The sequence below is a fragment of the Sycon ciliatum genome, chromosome 5 (assembly GCF_964019385.1).
Source record: "Sycon ciliatum chromosome 5, ocSycCili1.1, whole genome shotgun sequence".
Classification (NCBI taxonomy): Eukaryota; Metazoa; Porifera; class Calcarea; order Leucosolenida; family Sycettidae; genus Sycon; species Sycon ciliatum.
The window spans coordinates 27,956,475-27,972,689 of NC_088647.1; the positions used below are offsets into that span (position 1 = coordinate 27,956,475).

The window sequence follows — 16,215 nt, forward strand, 5'->3', positions numbered from 1 at the left end:
CACATGCACGCTTAAACTCAGGTAGAGGGTAATTGTGCGGACTTCACCAGGGAGAGCGTTCCACAGCAGAGCACCAGCAACAGAAAATCTCCGCTGACCGCGGCGGCTACGGTTTGCCTGGCTTAGTAGGCCATTTGACTGCTGATGGCGGGTAGGGGTGCCTTGTGCCGGGGTCAGAAGCTGGGCGAGCACGGGGCTGGTGCGGGCGTGAATGCACCGCCAGATGGTGATCAATATTTTCTGCCTGTATAGCTCGCTGACATGGTACAGGGAGTGAGCAGTGAACAGCGGCTGCATGGCTGTCCGGGGCGGGTTGCCATCGATACAGCGGATGGCTCTGCTTTGCGCGGTTTGCAGTCGTTTCAGTTGACCTTCTCGCATTGCGGCTAAAAAGCAGCAGGAGCCATAAAGCAGGTCGGGCATTATGACCGCCTTCACATACACCTGACGAGAGCGTCTTGATAGGCTTCGGCGTGCCCGCCACAGGACGCCAATTTTCTTGGCAACCTTGGTGACCACATAGTTTACATGGGTGTCCCAATCTAGGCGATTGTAAAGGTGAACGCCGAGGTAGCGCGCAGAAGACGCTGAAGGGAGGAGACAGTCGCCACTTTTGACTGTTACTTCCTGTACGTGCTGCTGGGGAGAGATAGTCAGAACCTGGCCGTCTTGGCGGCGTTCAAGATGAGGCCTCGAGACTTCAGCCAATCGGCCAGAGCAGTTGCCGCTGTGGTGAGGGTTCTGGACGCTTCCGCCGCTGAGGCCTGGGAGTCGTACAGGGCTATGTCATCTGCAAATTGTACACTTGGCACAGGCGAGGAAACCAAAGGGACATCTCGTGGGTATATACTGAATAGGACAGGGCCGAGAACAGAGCCTTGGGGCACTCCGCAGGTGCAAGCCAGAGCAGGGCTGGTTGAAGGCGAAAAACGCGATAAAGGGCGAAAGAAACGGGCTTTTCCAAAAAGGGCCAAAAAGGGCGAGCACCTTTGGGAAAGGGCTGCACGAGTGTGAAGCACCCTGTTTCCCACCTTCGCCTGCACGGAATTCACAATGTTCAGCTACTGCATGAGCTTGTCCGTTCAGTGCGTTCACGCTTTGCATGTTGGAATCACACGCTAGGTGGGTATCAACCGAGGGTACATCACCTCTATGTATGATTATGTACTACACTTGGTATTAACTGTTTGCTGAAATCCACAGACTGGTACATGTAGTCTTGTAGATCTATTTCGATGGTGTGTTGAACTCTTACTTTCTACGTCCTTGCAAAAGGCGCACTCTCTCTCTCTCTCTCTCTCTCTCTCTCTCGATGCTACATTGAGGTGTGATGTGCTTTTGCACGCAACCCACGCAAATTACGTGAAGGCAAACGAGAAACTAATGTGACTTACCCTCGTTCGGATTCTCAAGTCCACAGAATAGAGCGCTTCGTTGCACGCCTGAGAATAGCTGCACTCGCCATGGCCATGGTATTCACGACTGCGACGAGTCTAGCATTGACTTGCACCGTCTTTCTTCTTCACCGCTGAGCGATTTCGTCACAACAGTGGGTTTGTGCTTATTCCGATTATGGACAGCTAGAGCATTGAAATGCGAACTCGGAAGAAGAAGAGGTAAGGAGGGCCTTTGTCACAGTTTGTGTGTAGCATGGTGTAGATCTACAGTACCGATCGTCTACCATCATGCATCTACGATGATCTACGATCGAGGCTAATCATTCATGATGAGGGGCTGAGCTGAGTGAGGGTGGCCTTTTGTAGGCTATGGCTATGGGCCTCAGTATGCAGGCTATGGCCAGAGAGCTTGGCCGGCCGGGTAGACTAGACCACTCATCGTCACCCATTTACGGGCAATCAAGTTGGCGCACACTAGTACAACGCTGACAAAGGAGCGTCACTTCGCCCGTTTGCTGGCGCACTGTGGTCCCTCGCCCACCTGTTCGGAATATTTTTTTGTACATGCACGTGTTTTCCGAACACATTATTTTGTGTTGTGCATTTGAAATTGAAGTTGATAATCATGGCAGGTCGTGCTCTCGTCTACGGCGGCAAGGGAGCCCTTGGCTCAACAATCGTGTCCTTCCTCAGGTCCAAGAACTGGGTAGGTTATCGAAGTGCTCTATTCATTTCCTTGCACTTCCCTGTGGTGAAGTGAAATGTTTTTAATTCAATGATGGTCTCGAGGTTTTTTTCTTCAAAAGTGTGTGTTTTAGTAGGCATTGTTCGCCCTAGGTTGCGACTGAAATTGGTAGTATTGTGCATTCGGGGTTGTTAGATTTCCTAAGCGCCATGCATAGTAAATGAAGGCAGTTGGTGTGTGTGTGTGTGTGGGGGGGGGGGGGGTGGGGGTGTAGGGGGCGTCCTCGTACTATGTAAATCGAGCTCAGGGTGCCCCCTCCCCCCCCCTAGAACGGTAATAAGACGTGAGTGTGTCCTTGGGCACTGTTACATTTGCTCTTACTCAACACCCACGGCACCCGTCTGTGTTTGTTTTGTTTGTTCCTTTCGCTGACAGTGGGTTGTGTCAGTCGACTTGTTCGCTAATGAGGAGGCCGACAGCAACGTCCTGGTCAACCCGGAGGCCTCATGGACAAGCCAAGAAACAGAGGTATGTATATGTCTGTGTGTGTGCGTGCGCGTGCCTGCGTGTGAGTGAGTGCGTATGTGTGTGTGTGTGTGTGTGTGTGTGTGTGTGTGTGTGTGTGTGTGTGTGTGTGCGCGCGTGTGTGTATGTGCATGTGTGTGCGTGCGCGTGTGTGTGCGTGCATGGGTGTGCATGTGTGTGTGTGTGTGTGTGTGTGTGTGCACGCGCATGTGTGTGTATGTGTGTGTGTGTGTGTTTAGCCACAATAGCCTTGGCTGCTATTAGTGCCCTGTGTTTTATTAACTTTTATAATTGGAAAAAGGCGTTGGCAGGAAACGTAAATATTAATAATAAAATGTCTTGTCTACGCATGCATCTACGCAAGAATGTACAACCAGTCCATTAGTACATATCTTATAAGTATTGAACAAGCAATAGACGCTAATTGAGGACTATGCGTCAAGGATGTAAAAACGGTGGATGGAACTACCGAGCCACGGCAGCAGCTCAGTATATTGTATGCCCCCACTGTTTATGTTTGGATTGTTTGATAATTTGGGTTTGTGTTGCTCTGCTGCGCAGATCTTGGAAGGCTTGAGCACGACCTTGTCTGACAACCGCCTTGATGCCGTACTGTGCGTGGCCGGTGGCTGGGCAGGTGGCAATGCAGCAGCGGCAGGTCAGTGGCAGCATGTAACGTATTTTCCGGAGTATAAGCCGCCCTTTGAACATTCAAATTTCACCCCAAAAGGGGGGGGGGGAGGGAGTGCTGCTTATACTCCGATGATCAAAGTAACGATGATAAATAGGGTAGATGTCTGTAGTTTGTGGCAAAATATGGGGGGGATGGGGCTTTTACTCCGGAAAATTCGTTATGTTTGTGCATGCGGACGTGTGGGATAGTCAGATGAAAATAGTGGCGGGGGCGGGGGTCAGTTCATTGACCTTGCAAGGTTGTGAATGGCGCTATTCCAGCGCAAGGCTTCGTCGCCTTTTGCATGTGATGTACAAGTGCGGTTTAATGTACATGTATGCATGTGTGTGTGTGTGTCAGTGAATGGGTGAGTGAGATGGAGGCGGGTAGACAACAAAAGGCAAACACTCAACGACGCGGACACCTTGCTTACCAATTGACATTCCTGAAAAGTGGGGGGAGGTTGGGGGATAAATTTACCCTTGAACATGTTCCAGTCCATGTCTAATTTCCGCACTCCCTGTGTATGCCCGTGTTCGGCTCAGATATGGTGAAGAACGCCGACCTGATGTGGAAGCAGAGTGTGTGGTCGTCCGCCATTGCTGCACGCATCGCCAACCTCCATCTGAAGGAGTAAGTACCCCGTTGACGACACCGGCTGCCTGCTGGGTAGTTTTATCTAGCTCGCGGTCCGTACAGTGTTTTCCTGGTTCCGGGCTGCAGCCCCTTTTGGACGTACATGTACTTTTTTGTGTAAAAATGTTACACTCCAATGTTCACAGTAGAAGCTGTCTTGTTTGGACATCCCATATCCGGCCACCTTTCAGCCAGGTATCGGCCATCAAATCCCTAGATGACGCTCGTTTCTGGACAGTTCGCTAAGGGGCCATCCGGCATTATCGATAATTTTCACGAAACGAAAAAGTTTAGTTACGACCCTCCCCCCCCCCCCCCCCCCCCCCCCCTGAACCAAAATATATTGACTTGACAGCTAGAAGTAGAACGGATTGATGTTTCAGCTATCAATACTTTTCATAACGAAAACTCTCCCCTACCCACCCACCCATAAACGAAACTTTTTCGTTTTGTGTAAAAGATTGATTATTATGGACGGCCCCTAAAGTGCTTCATCTCCTAAATAGTCTTAGCCCTCAGGTCTTATTTTGTATGCTTGTGAATGATCGTGATTTTCCTGGTGTTAGTGGCCGGCGTGAGTTTCTTGGGAATGGAAGCAAACGTTTACTCTTTTAAAAAAAACCTGTTGGGACCAGTGGAAAAAAAGGAACAGCAGGATTGTGTTGAATGTGGCTTGAGTTGAGAAATACTGACTGCTATAGTAGCACTCTGACGAGTCAGCATGCCCGTACAAGAGACGCTATCACTCTAATGAGCCAGTGCCAACAGGGAGCCGCCTCCCGCGCATTATCGGGATATCACTTTCTACTCTACAATAGTCAACGCGTACCCACCATCTCCGTTTGGTGCTATCTGTGTTCCGTTTCCTCACACATTGGAGAGTTGGACACCCATAAACATGCAACAAGAGATAGCACTGTGTGTTGCAATGGATTGCTTTGACTTGGTGTCTCCTGATTCGCCACCTGAGCAGCACACTACAACTTACAGCTGTGCTGGGTGAAATCCCGACCAAAAGTGTGTATTTAGCGCCCTAGACTTGCACAACCCTTGACGCCCTGGAAGTGGTACGAATGCTGCTGGGCGTACACATGTCCAAATGCAGTGATGTGATCGGAACTGGTCCAGAGTGTCAGCTTCGCACTTTGGGTCAGATTTCACCGAGCGCAACTGAAGTTGCCGATGCTTGCATGCATTCACGTTCATCATGCATGACAATGCCTGTCACCAGTGTCCTGGACTGTGTGGTGTTAGCGCTGAGTGTTAAGTGCTGGCATTCGCACCTACTGCGCCTCCTACACCTTGTAGAATGTAATATGCGCGCTTGTCATCGCATCCGACTCATTTGCCTGAGCTACTTCCCTACGCTTACTTGTAGCAATCCTCTGTTGTATCAAAAAGTATTCTTTCTAGACCAAAGAGTGGTATATTTGATAACATTTAATAACGATAGAAATTTTTACGATACTTCTCCAGACGTTTCGTTGTTCTGAACAACATCGTCAGTGGATAAAGAATGGAGGGCTTTGGGTGGTGGCACGGGTTAATAGGGAGTGATGGTGGTGAGATGAGGTGAGGTGAGAAGGTGAAGGTGGGAAATACATGTATCTAAGTTAATGGTGAAGGTTAGGTGCGGGTCGATACAGGTGGGAAGGGGTACACCCTTCGGGTAGAAGTGTAGGTTGGTAGAAGGTGTTGGTGTGCGTAGAAGGTGGAGTGGCGTAATGGAAGTGTCGGGTTGATAAATGTGGGAGAGAGTCTAGGTAGGGTGTGGATCAGCAATAGGTGTTGGTGTATGTGGTGGGTAGAATTGGCAAGAGGTGTGTGTGTGTGTGTGTGTGTGTGTGTGTGTGTGTGTGTGTGTGTGTGTGCGTGCGAAAAAGAGTAAGGTAGTGAGTATTGGTATGCGTGGAAGGAAGATGTGACAGAAGGTGTGCGCTATAGGCAAGGGGTGCAGGAATATTTTGAGGTGGTGGGTGGGACTAAAACAGGAGGTTGTGATTCATCTAGTGATATATATATATATAATATCAGCAATAGCAGCAGTATATACAAAGAGGTGTGTGTGTATGCGTGTGCGTTTGCAAGCTTTTTGGTAGTGTAGTGTGTTGGGGGGGGGGGGGGGAGAGAGCACCGGGTGCGGGTGTTCTTCTTCTATTGCGATCATTTTTGGATGGGTTGGCAGATAGTGGATGGTGGTAGGCAAGTTATGCCAAGAATCCAGTTCCCATATCTTCTTTTCTTCTGTTGATAGTTGGTTTCTTGTCGCGGATGGCATATGCCTCACGGATCCGGAGCCTCAGCTCATCCCTCTCCGTGAGCTGAGCAATCTCGTACATAATCTCTGGGGTGGCGTTCGGGTGCTCCCTAGCGTAGTGCACACCGAATGCAGACTTCTTGTCATGAGATTTTGCAGCATTTGTGTGCTCTTGGGCCCGGGTGTGCACTTGCCTCCCAGTCGAGCCGACGTATCTCTCGTGACAAAGGTGGCATGTAGCTTCGTACACGGCAAATCTGCAGGTGCATTTCTTCCTGAACATAGGGCATTCGCGCATTCTGCATTTTTCCGGTTCTCCTTTTTTCTTCGTGAGTTCTTGGATGGTTGGGGGTCGAGGGTTAACGAGGCGTGCCGTTATGCCGTTTTTCTTAAGTGCCTGTCGTACTTGGCCGTTAACCTTGTCGGAGATGTACGGTATTCTAAATACCAGTTGTTTCCCTTTTGTTTGTTTACTTGTGTTTCTTCTTCGGGCTCGCGCTTTGATGATGTGTTCTGCAGAATAGCCGTTCCCTGCAAGTTTATCTGAGATGAGGCGTCTGGCTTCCTCCGCAAACTCAGGCGTGCTGTTGTCTTGTGCTCGCTTGTATTCATTGTTAATGACCGCCATCTTAACCGCCGTTGGATGGTGGGAATCTGCGTGTAGTGTTATCCCTTTGTTTGCTTCTTTTACGTAGAGCTTGTGTGTGACTTTGCCGTCAGGAAGAATCTTTAGTCTGATATCCAGGATTGGTAGGAAACCATCTTTGTCCGGCAACTCCAGTTCAAACTTGATTGTCGGGTGTTTTCCGTTGAGTTTGGTCAGTAGAGACTGTGCTTCCGCAGGAGTGTCAACTGCGGTCCCCGAGTCGTCCACATAGCGAACGAACACTGGCAATGGCGGCGAGATGTTTCTGTAAATGTGGCGCTGTTCAAAGCGGTCCATGACGATGATAGCTATTGTGCCGCTGAGTCTGCTGCCCATCGCCAATCCCCTTGTCTGTTTGAATGTTCCAAGGGTTGGGTGTTGGAACACGTTGTTATATAGAATCAGCCCGAGGAGCTCTTTTAGGTCGACCGGTGTGAGGGAGTAGGTATTGATTTTGAAGCGGTTCGCGTATTCGAGGACGGTGCTGATTCCTTCTTCAATGCCAATGTTTGTGTACAGCGAGATCACGTCGAATGAGATGGGGATTTTCTTCTTCAGTTTGTTTTCGTTGCTCGTAAATTGGGCTATTAGGTCCCGCGTGCTGCTGATGTGGGCGCTCACGTTAAGCAGCAATGGCTTGAAGATGAAATGGAGGATCCAACCGAGTCTTTCGAAAATGCCGCCTGATCCCGAGACGATTGGGCGAATCTTGAGAGATTTCTTGTGTGTTTTCGGCAGTGCGTAGAACCGTTGCGTTCTTGCGCAGGGTGGCGTATTGAGTCGTCTGATGATGATCTTGGGGAAATCTCTGCTTCTGAGAATTTTCTCTAGAGCTTTGTTGATGGTGAGGCGCAGTGTCGGTGTTGGATCTTTCTGAAGTTTGCAATATGTTGTTGAGTCGGCAAGGTGCTCCCTGCACAGTTCCTGCATGTCCTCCGCCTTCATGATCACCATCTCGCCTCCTTTATCACTTCGAGTGACCACGATGTCCTCACGTTCTCGTAGTTCTTTAAGCGCATGCCGGTCTGCGTGGGAGATGTTGGGTTTAGGATTCTGCCATTTCCCCGCCGTTCTCATAATGCGCTCCATGTCCGTGATGAAACCTTTGATGGATCGCTCGGCTGGGTCTATGTCCCGTGGCGGTGCTTTTCTCCTGATCTTGAACGGACATTCTGATTTGATAGGGTCGAAGGTTCCACCAATACCGGTTCCGGTTCTCTCCCCAGCGGCTTTCCATCGAATGCCGTATGCGAGTACAGCGATCTCCGTCTGTAACTTCTGTTGCAGTCCTTTCTTGGTGAATTTCGGTGTGATGGCGAATTTTGGGCCTTTTGCTAGAAGCGACACTGCCTGTTCGGATACACTGATATCTCCCAGTATACTTACTCTCTGTGTTAGGTTCCTGTGTCTCTCAGTGACGTTGTCTGGCATCGAGGTATGAGGGCTGTTCGGCACGCAGCCGGGTCCCAGTAGCAGTGTACCGTCTGGTTGTTCTCGGGATTCTGTTAGTCTCTTGAATTTCTGCTTCAAGGATGATTTCCATTTTGTCTTGCTGGCATGGGCTGCTGCGTTGACCAGATCATTTAGTCGCTGGTATTGGTCGCTTCTCCGGTGCATGGATGCCTGAAGCTTGTTGGCCTTTGATTTCGAGGTGTGGATGGCATGGTATTCCGCGCGTATGAGTTGTCCGAGTATTCGTTTTTCGGTTTCGCGTTGATATCGTTCTGTATAAGCCAGGTTCTTGATGGCTGTTGGGAAGCGGATTGGGTTGTGTAACGCGGGTGGACATATACCAGCGTATATGTCCGTCCAACGCTGGTATATGTCCACCCGCGTTACACAACCCAATCCGCTTCCCAACAGCCATCAAGAACCTGGCTTATACAGAACGATATCAACGCGAAACCGAAAAACGAATACTCGGACAACTCATACGCGCGGAATACCATGCCATCCACACCTCGAAATCAAAGGCCAACAAGCTTCAGGCATCCATGCACCGGAGAAGCGACCAATACCAGCGACTAAATGATCTGGTCAACGCAGCAGCCCATGCCAGCAAGACAAAATGGAAATCATCCTTGAAGCAGAAATTCAAGAGACTAACAGAATCCCGAGAACAACCAGACGGTACACTGCTACTGGGACCCGGCTGCGTGCCGAACAGCCCTCATACCTCGATGCCAGACAACGTCACTGAGAGACACAGGAACCTAACACAGAGAGTAAGTATACTGGGAGATATCAGTGTATCCGAACAGGCAGTGTCGCTTCTAGCAAAAGGCCCAAAATTCGCCATCACACCGAAATTCACCAAGAAAGGACTGCAACAGAAGTTACAGACGGAGATCGCTGTACTCGCATACGGCATTCGATGGAAAGCCGCTGGGGAGAGAACCGGAACCGGTATTGGTGGAACCTTCGACCCTATCAAATCAGAATGTCCGTTCAAGATCAGGAGAAAAGCACCGCCACGGGACATAGACCCAGCCGAGCGATCCATCAAAGGTTTCATCACGGACATGGAGCGCATTATGAGAACGGCGGGGAAATGGCAGAATCCTAAACCCAACATCTCCCACGCAGACCGGCATGCGCTTAAAGAACTACGAGAACGTGAGGACATCGTGGTCACTCGAAGTGATAAAGGAGGCGAGATGGTGATCATGAAGGCGGAGGACATGCAGGAACTGTGCAGGGAGCACCTTGCCGACTCAACAACATATTGCAAACTTCAGAAAGATCCAACACCGACACTGCGCCTCACCATCAACAAAGCTCTAGAGAAAATTCTCAGAAGCAGAGATTTCCCCAAGATCATCATCAGACGACTCAATACGCCACCCTGCGCAAGAACGCAACGGTTCTACGCACTGCCGAAAACACACAAGAAATCTCTCAAGATTCGCCCAATCGTCTCGGGATCAGGCGGCATTTTCGAAAGACTCGGTTGGATCCTCCATTTCATCTTCAAGCCATTGCTGCTTAACGTGAGCGCCCACATCAGCAGCACGCGGGACCTAATAGCCCAATTTACGAGCAACGAAAACAAACTGAAGAAGAAAATCCCCATCTCATTCGACGTGATCTCGCTGTACACAAACATTGGCATTGAAGAAGGAATCAGCACCGTCCTCGAATACGCGAACCGCTTCAAAATCAATACCTACTCCCTCACACCGGTCGACCTAAAAGAGCTCCTCGGGCTGATTCTATATAACAACGTGTTCCAACACCCAACCCTTGGAACATTCAAACAGACAAGGGGATTGGCGATGGGCAGCAGACTCAGCGGCACAATAGCTATCATCGTCATGGACCGCTTTGAACAGCGCCACATTTACAGAAACATCTCGCCGCCATTGCCAGTGTTCGTTCGCTATGTGGACGACTCGGGGACCGCAGTTGACACTCCTGCGGAAGCACAGTCTCTACTGACCAAACTCAACGGAAAACACCCGACAATCAAGTTTGAACTGGAGTTGCCGGACAAAGATGGTTTCCTACCAATCCTGGATATCAGACTAAAGATTCTTCCTGACGGCAAAGTCACACACAAGCTCTACGTAAAAGAAGCAAACAAAGGGATAACACTACACGCAGATTCCCACCATCCAACGGCGGTTAAGATGGCGGTCATTAACAATGAATACAAGCGAGCACAAGACAACAGCACGCCTGAGTTTGCGGAGGAAGCCAGACGCCTCATCTCAGATAAACTTGCAGGGAACGGCTATTCTGCAGAACACATCATCAAAGCGCGAGCCCGAAGAAGAAACACAAGTAAACAAACAAAAGGGAAACAACTGGTATTTAGAATACCGTACATCTCCGACAAGGTTAACGGCCAAGTACGACAGGCACTTAAGAAAAACGGCATAACGGCACGCCTCGTTAACCCTCGACCCCCAACCATCCAAGAACTCACGAAGAAAAAAGGAGAACCGGAAAAATGCAGAATGCGCGAATGCCCTATGTTCAGGAAGAAATGCACCTGCAGATTTGCCGTGTACGAAGCTACATGCCACCTTTGTCACGAGAGATACGTCGGCTCGACTGGGAGGCAAGTGCACACCCGGGCCCAAGAGCACACAAATGCTGCAAAATCTCATGACAAGAAGTCTGCATTCGGTGTGCACTACGCTAGGGAGCACCCGAACGCCACCCCAGAGATTATGTACGAGATTGCTCAGCTCACGGAGAGGGATGAGCTGAGGCTCCGGATCCGTGAGGCATATGCCATCCGCGACAAGAAACCAACTATCAACAGAAGAAAAGAAGATATGGGAACTGGATTCTTGGCATAACTTGCCTACCACCATCCACTATCTGCCAACCCATCCAAAAATGATCGCAATAGAAGAAGAACACCCGCACCCGGTGCTCTCTCCCCCCCCCCCCCCCAACACACTACACTACCAAAAAGCTTGCAAACGCACACGCATACACACACACCTCTTTGTATATACTGCTGCTATTGCTGATATTATATATATATATATCACTAGATGAATCACAACCTCCTGTTTTAGTCCCACCCACCACCTCAAAATATTCCTGCACCCCTTGCCTATAGCGCACACCTTCTGTCACATCTTCCTTCCACGCATACCAATACTCACTACCTTACTCTTTTTCGCACGCACACACACACACACACACACACACACACACACACACACACACACACACACACACCTCTTGCCAATTCTACCCACCACATACACCAACACCTATTGCTGATCCACACCCTACCTAGACTCTCTCCCACATTTATCAACCCGACACTTCCATTACGCCACTCCACCTTCTACGCACACCAACACCTTCTACCAACCTACACTTCTACCCGAAGGGTGTACCCCTTCCCACCTGTATCGACCCGCACCTAACCTTCACCATTAACTTAGATACATGTATTTCCCACCTTCACCTTCTCACCTCACCTCATCTCACCACCATCACTCCCTATTAACCCGTGCCACCACCCAAAGCCCTCCATTCTTTATCCACTGACGATGTTGTTCAGAACAACGAAACGTCTGGAGAAGTATCGTAAAAAAATTTCTATCGTTATTAAATGTTATCAAATATACCACTCTTTGGTCTAGAAAGAATACTTTTTGATATTACAATGAGAGTGAATAATCAACGGCTTGTCCACCAACTCTTTAATCCTCTGTTGTATGAAGTGCTGTGTAAAGGCCAGGTCTGCCCCTTGTAAATTGTTCTGATGATGTGTGACTGGCCCGAAACTTCAGTGTTCTATCAGTAAACTAATTTTCAAGTACTTCCTTCCGAAATAACTCGGCACACTGAGTGCAGTAGCAATTGAATAGAGCCGCTTTCAGTTGACAATCGCTTTTTTTCTTGAATGAAGTACTCTGCGTAGAAGCCAAGTTACTAGTGCTGCAGGTTTCTATGGCGTGTTGTGTGTGCGTGATGCCAAGCTTGCTTTGTGTAATCTGCTATTGTGTGTGTGTGTGTCTGTGTCTGTGTGTCTGTATGATTGTGCTGCTGCTTGTCTGGTGTTGTGCTGTGCAGTGGTGGTCTGCTGACGCTGACTGGAGCGCGACCAGCCCGTGAAGGCACTGAAGGTAACTATCGTTTGCACTTTGCTGTGTTGCTTCTGCACTCCATGCTAGCAACCTACTGTAAGACCAGATATGTTAGCGTCAATTAAAGTTAACAATCTCCGGATTTTTGTGGGTTAACGTGGTGAAATTCTAACGAATTCCGTCTCAAAACCGGCAAATGACTGTACAGGTCCATGTCGTTTTGTACGTAACGAACTCAAATGTTAACGAATTGTTTAAATTCGTTAAATCGTTAGAACTAAATGTTCGTTAACATTACTGGTCTTACAGTATCCGCCATTTGCCTGTCCAGTGCCTGCCCAGTGGACTAACGTTACTGGACTCCACAGTAACCCAGTGCAGAGTGGACCTTTGTTCTGCAGTACAGTACTGATCAATGAAATCCAGTCACAGCGTCACTTAAGTACGTGCCAGGCGTTGCGCGGCCATAGACCTGCGGACACTGGGCTGCGAGATGATGCGAGGCGCAGTGACGCGACCGGATTTCATTGAGCACCGCTGCTGTTGAGAGACTTATCCCCTCTCCCCTGACTCGCTTGTGAGGTCTGCATTCGACACTGAGGATATAAGTGGACGAAGTGGTGGCCCGCCGATGTGAATGTATTTGCTTGATGTGTTCATAGACACGTCAGGTGATGTGGCCGCCAATCCGGCTAACTTTACTTTTTTATCACTGCACTACGGTGCACAGTAGAGCTCTGATAATGCATACCCCCAGGGGCAGCAGAAAGGCGTGCTTAGTAGTATCCAAGTTACAGTATTGCTCAATGGAACCCGATTGTGTAAGCCAAGTACACGCTGGGCGCTGTGCAGCCCTATATTTAGACCTGCGAACAGTAAGATTCTCTCTCGTACCGGCGCAAAGCTGACTGACTCCATCGGATGTCATTAAGCAGCTCTGTACTTCTTGTTCCAACATACTTCAGCATGGATCAGTGCACCCGTGCTCCGTACAGTGTCCGTAGTAAGCAAGAGTATGCCTCATCAAAGAACGTAGTAAGCGAGTTCCACTATGCTTTGCTTGATGGAAGAGAAGCACACATGCATCCAAGAGCACTGGCTGTACACCCACGGCTTTTCTCTTATAGTAACGGTAGTGGGCACTAGCCGAATGGGTTCCGTGGAGAGTGCATGAAACCAAACGTGTGCAGCTCATATGGGTTGCTGTCAGTGCGAAATTCCTGGATTACATCATTTTAGTGGTGTGGTGCGTACAAGCACGACTCAGGCAGGTCTCCTGCTGCACAACTGCAGCTCAGTCGTTACGCACTACGCTACTCCTCGCTGCATATCCACACCAACTATGATGTAATCCAGAAATTTAGACATGACAGACACTGACGAAAAGTCACAAGCTGCATACTCCGGGTTTCATGTACTCTTGGTTCCGTAGGTTTGGGTCTTCTTCTGCGCTAGGCGTATACTGTGCATGTGTTCATTTCTAAACCTGTGCTCGGCTTCCGTGTGTGTGTGTGTGTGCATGTGCGTGTGTGCTTGCACATGTGTGTGTGTGTGGCTGTGTGTGTGTGTGTGCGTGCCTGCGTCTGCGAATGGTGCATGTGTATTTGTTTCTGCCTAGGTATGATGGGATACGGCATGGCCAAGGCCGCCGTGCACCAGCTCACAAAGAGCTTGGCAGCGGACAAGAGCGGCATGCCCGCCAACTCAACAGCCGTCGCCATCCTGCCGTAAGTGCGAAAAGCCAATGATCAATTATGACTTCACTGTATGTACAGTCGGCCCTCTCTAATCCAGCACTTTATAAACCAGCACAATAATCAGTAACCAAAATATCCTCTTCATGCACATTGCAGCAGTAAGTCAGATTTGTTAATCCAGCGCCCTCCCTAATCCAGCAGAATTTCCATTGCACAAATGGTGCCGGATTATAGAGGGCTCACTGTACTCGCACAGTGAGCCCTCTCTGTATCTAGACATTGGTGCATGCACTGTCATGTACTGTCATGCACTGTCATGCACTGTCATGTACTGTCATGTACTTCTTTCCTGACTACAGCCTGTTTTCTTACAGTGAAGTGCAATGGGAATATGTTATCCGACTGACGTATCTCTCGGAGACCTGTTGTGCGGGATCTGTGGATCTCCTCTTGGACCCCTTCTTCCCACGGGGAGTTCTGCTGCCGTGGAGTACAATACCCTGTCGAGTTCTGTTCTTAGATGTCTTGCCATCAGGAGTTGTTCTGTGCTCACTCCTTGTCTCACTCATGCCCTGGCTCTGAGTACCCTGCTGGTCTAGAACGTGTACAATGTGGCCTGACAACAGGACCCCTTGTAAGGGGCCATCCGTAAATACCGATATTTATTTAGAAACGAAAACTTGTCATTTCTCTTCAACCCCTCCCTCTCCCTGAGAAACGAACACATACAAACCGTACATAGTATCGATATTTTTTTTCTTGATGTGCCCACACATGCGAATTGTGCATCGATATTTTTTTCGAGAAACGAACAGGCACTCAACCCCCCCCCCCCCCCCCCCCCCCCCCCCCCCCAGCGACTAGTTTCCGTTTCTATATAAATATCGGTATTTACGGATGGCCCCTAACTGAACTCAATTCATTTGAACTACGAATTTCTGAGTGTGTACGGTCAACGCCCGAACATAATGAATTCACCCCAATGGGTGCTTTGATCACCCGGCAACATACAACAAGTTCAAGACGGGAGGGGGGGGGGGGGAGGGGTGCCCAGAAGCAAGGCATGAATTAGTGAGACAAGGAGTACGTAGAGAGCAATACCTGCTTGCAAGGCAACAAGTCTAACCAGTCTTTTTCCATTCCTCTTCGGCTGTGCTTTTAGGGTAACCCTAGACACGCCCATGAACCGCAAGTTCATGCCCAACGCCGACTTCTCCGCCTGGACACCTCTGCAGACCGTCGCGGAGTAAGCACTGTGTTCTGATTGTGTGCGGCCGTGTGGGCATGTGGATGTGTGCCAGTGTGTGTGTGTGTGTGTGTGTGTGTGTGTGTGTGCGTGGGTGTGTGTGTGTGTGTGTGCGTGGGTGTGTGTCTGTGTGCGTGTGTGAGAAGTGCTCGATGTACATGCATACAGTACACTGTACATAGAATACTTCGAGTATTTTGCGAAACGAGTACTCGCTCGTTTCGAATTTTCGAGCGAGCGCTCGAGTATTCGATATACTCGTTTCACCCCTACAAAAAAGAGAGAATTTCATCAGGACAATTTCTGTGGGACCCCTTATCCATTTATCAACATGACAAAGGTTTGATGGGCAAGTTTTGTTCGTGTCATCCCAGGGCATCCGTTCCCACAAGCCTCTCTCTCCTTTCTGCCTCTCACCATCTCATCACTGATGTTTCTTGTTTCTTGCATCCTTTTCCCCAGAACATTCCTGCAATGGATGGAGGGCAACGACCGTCCTGCCAGCGGCAGCCTTCTTGATGTGGTCACGGTCGACAACCAAACGACCTTCACCGCTGCTTGATTCTTCAATTCATGCCGTTGGCTTTTTTTTAACACCCTGGATTTCCTCTTCTCTATCTCATCTTTCAGATTTGCTTATGAACAGTTTCAAATTTGTATAGGTATTGAGAATTTGTGTACTACTACTACACACTTACTCTGTTGTGTTGGCATTTTGTACTACTGATATGTTCGAAAAGTTGTGTTGGCTTTTAGGCTTTAGAAATAGCTCCTCCGTAGCTAACATGTTACGGATTTTGTAAAAATAGATGAGGAAACATAGAAACTAATCTTGATTGAACCACGGGTGAAATCTACTTTTGAAGGAAAAATTGATATTGGTGGCAAGGGAAGG

The 16,215-nt window shown here is 49.1% G+C and overlaps 1 protein-coding gene across 1 annotated transcript; it reads left to right on the top strand.

Annotated features, from left to right (window-relative positions):
• The first annotated feature begins 1,959 nt into the window (after window positions 1–1,959).
• On the top strand, window positions 1,960–16,047 carry LOC135818240 (dihydropteridine reductase-like). Its single transcript, XM_065331598.1, has 8 exons — window positions 1,960–2,103; window positions 2,518–2,610; window positions 3,169–3,265; window positions 3,826–3,913; window positions 12,364–12,416; window positions 13,996–14,104; window positions 15,237–15,320; window positions 15,783–16,047. Exons 1-8 carry the CDS (start codon window positions 2,023–2,025, stop codon window positions 15,880–15,882), a joined length of 705 nt encoding a protein of 234 aa, XP_065187670.1. The 5' UTR covers window positions 1,960–2,022; the 3' UTR covers window positions 15,883–16,047.
• Window positions 16,048–16,215: the final 168 nt, after the last annotated feature.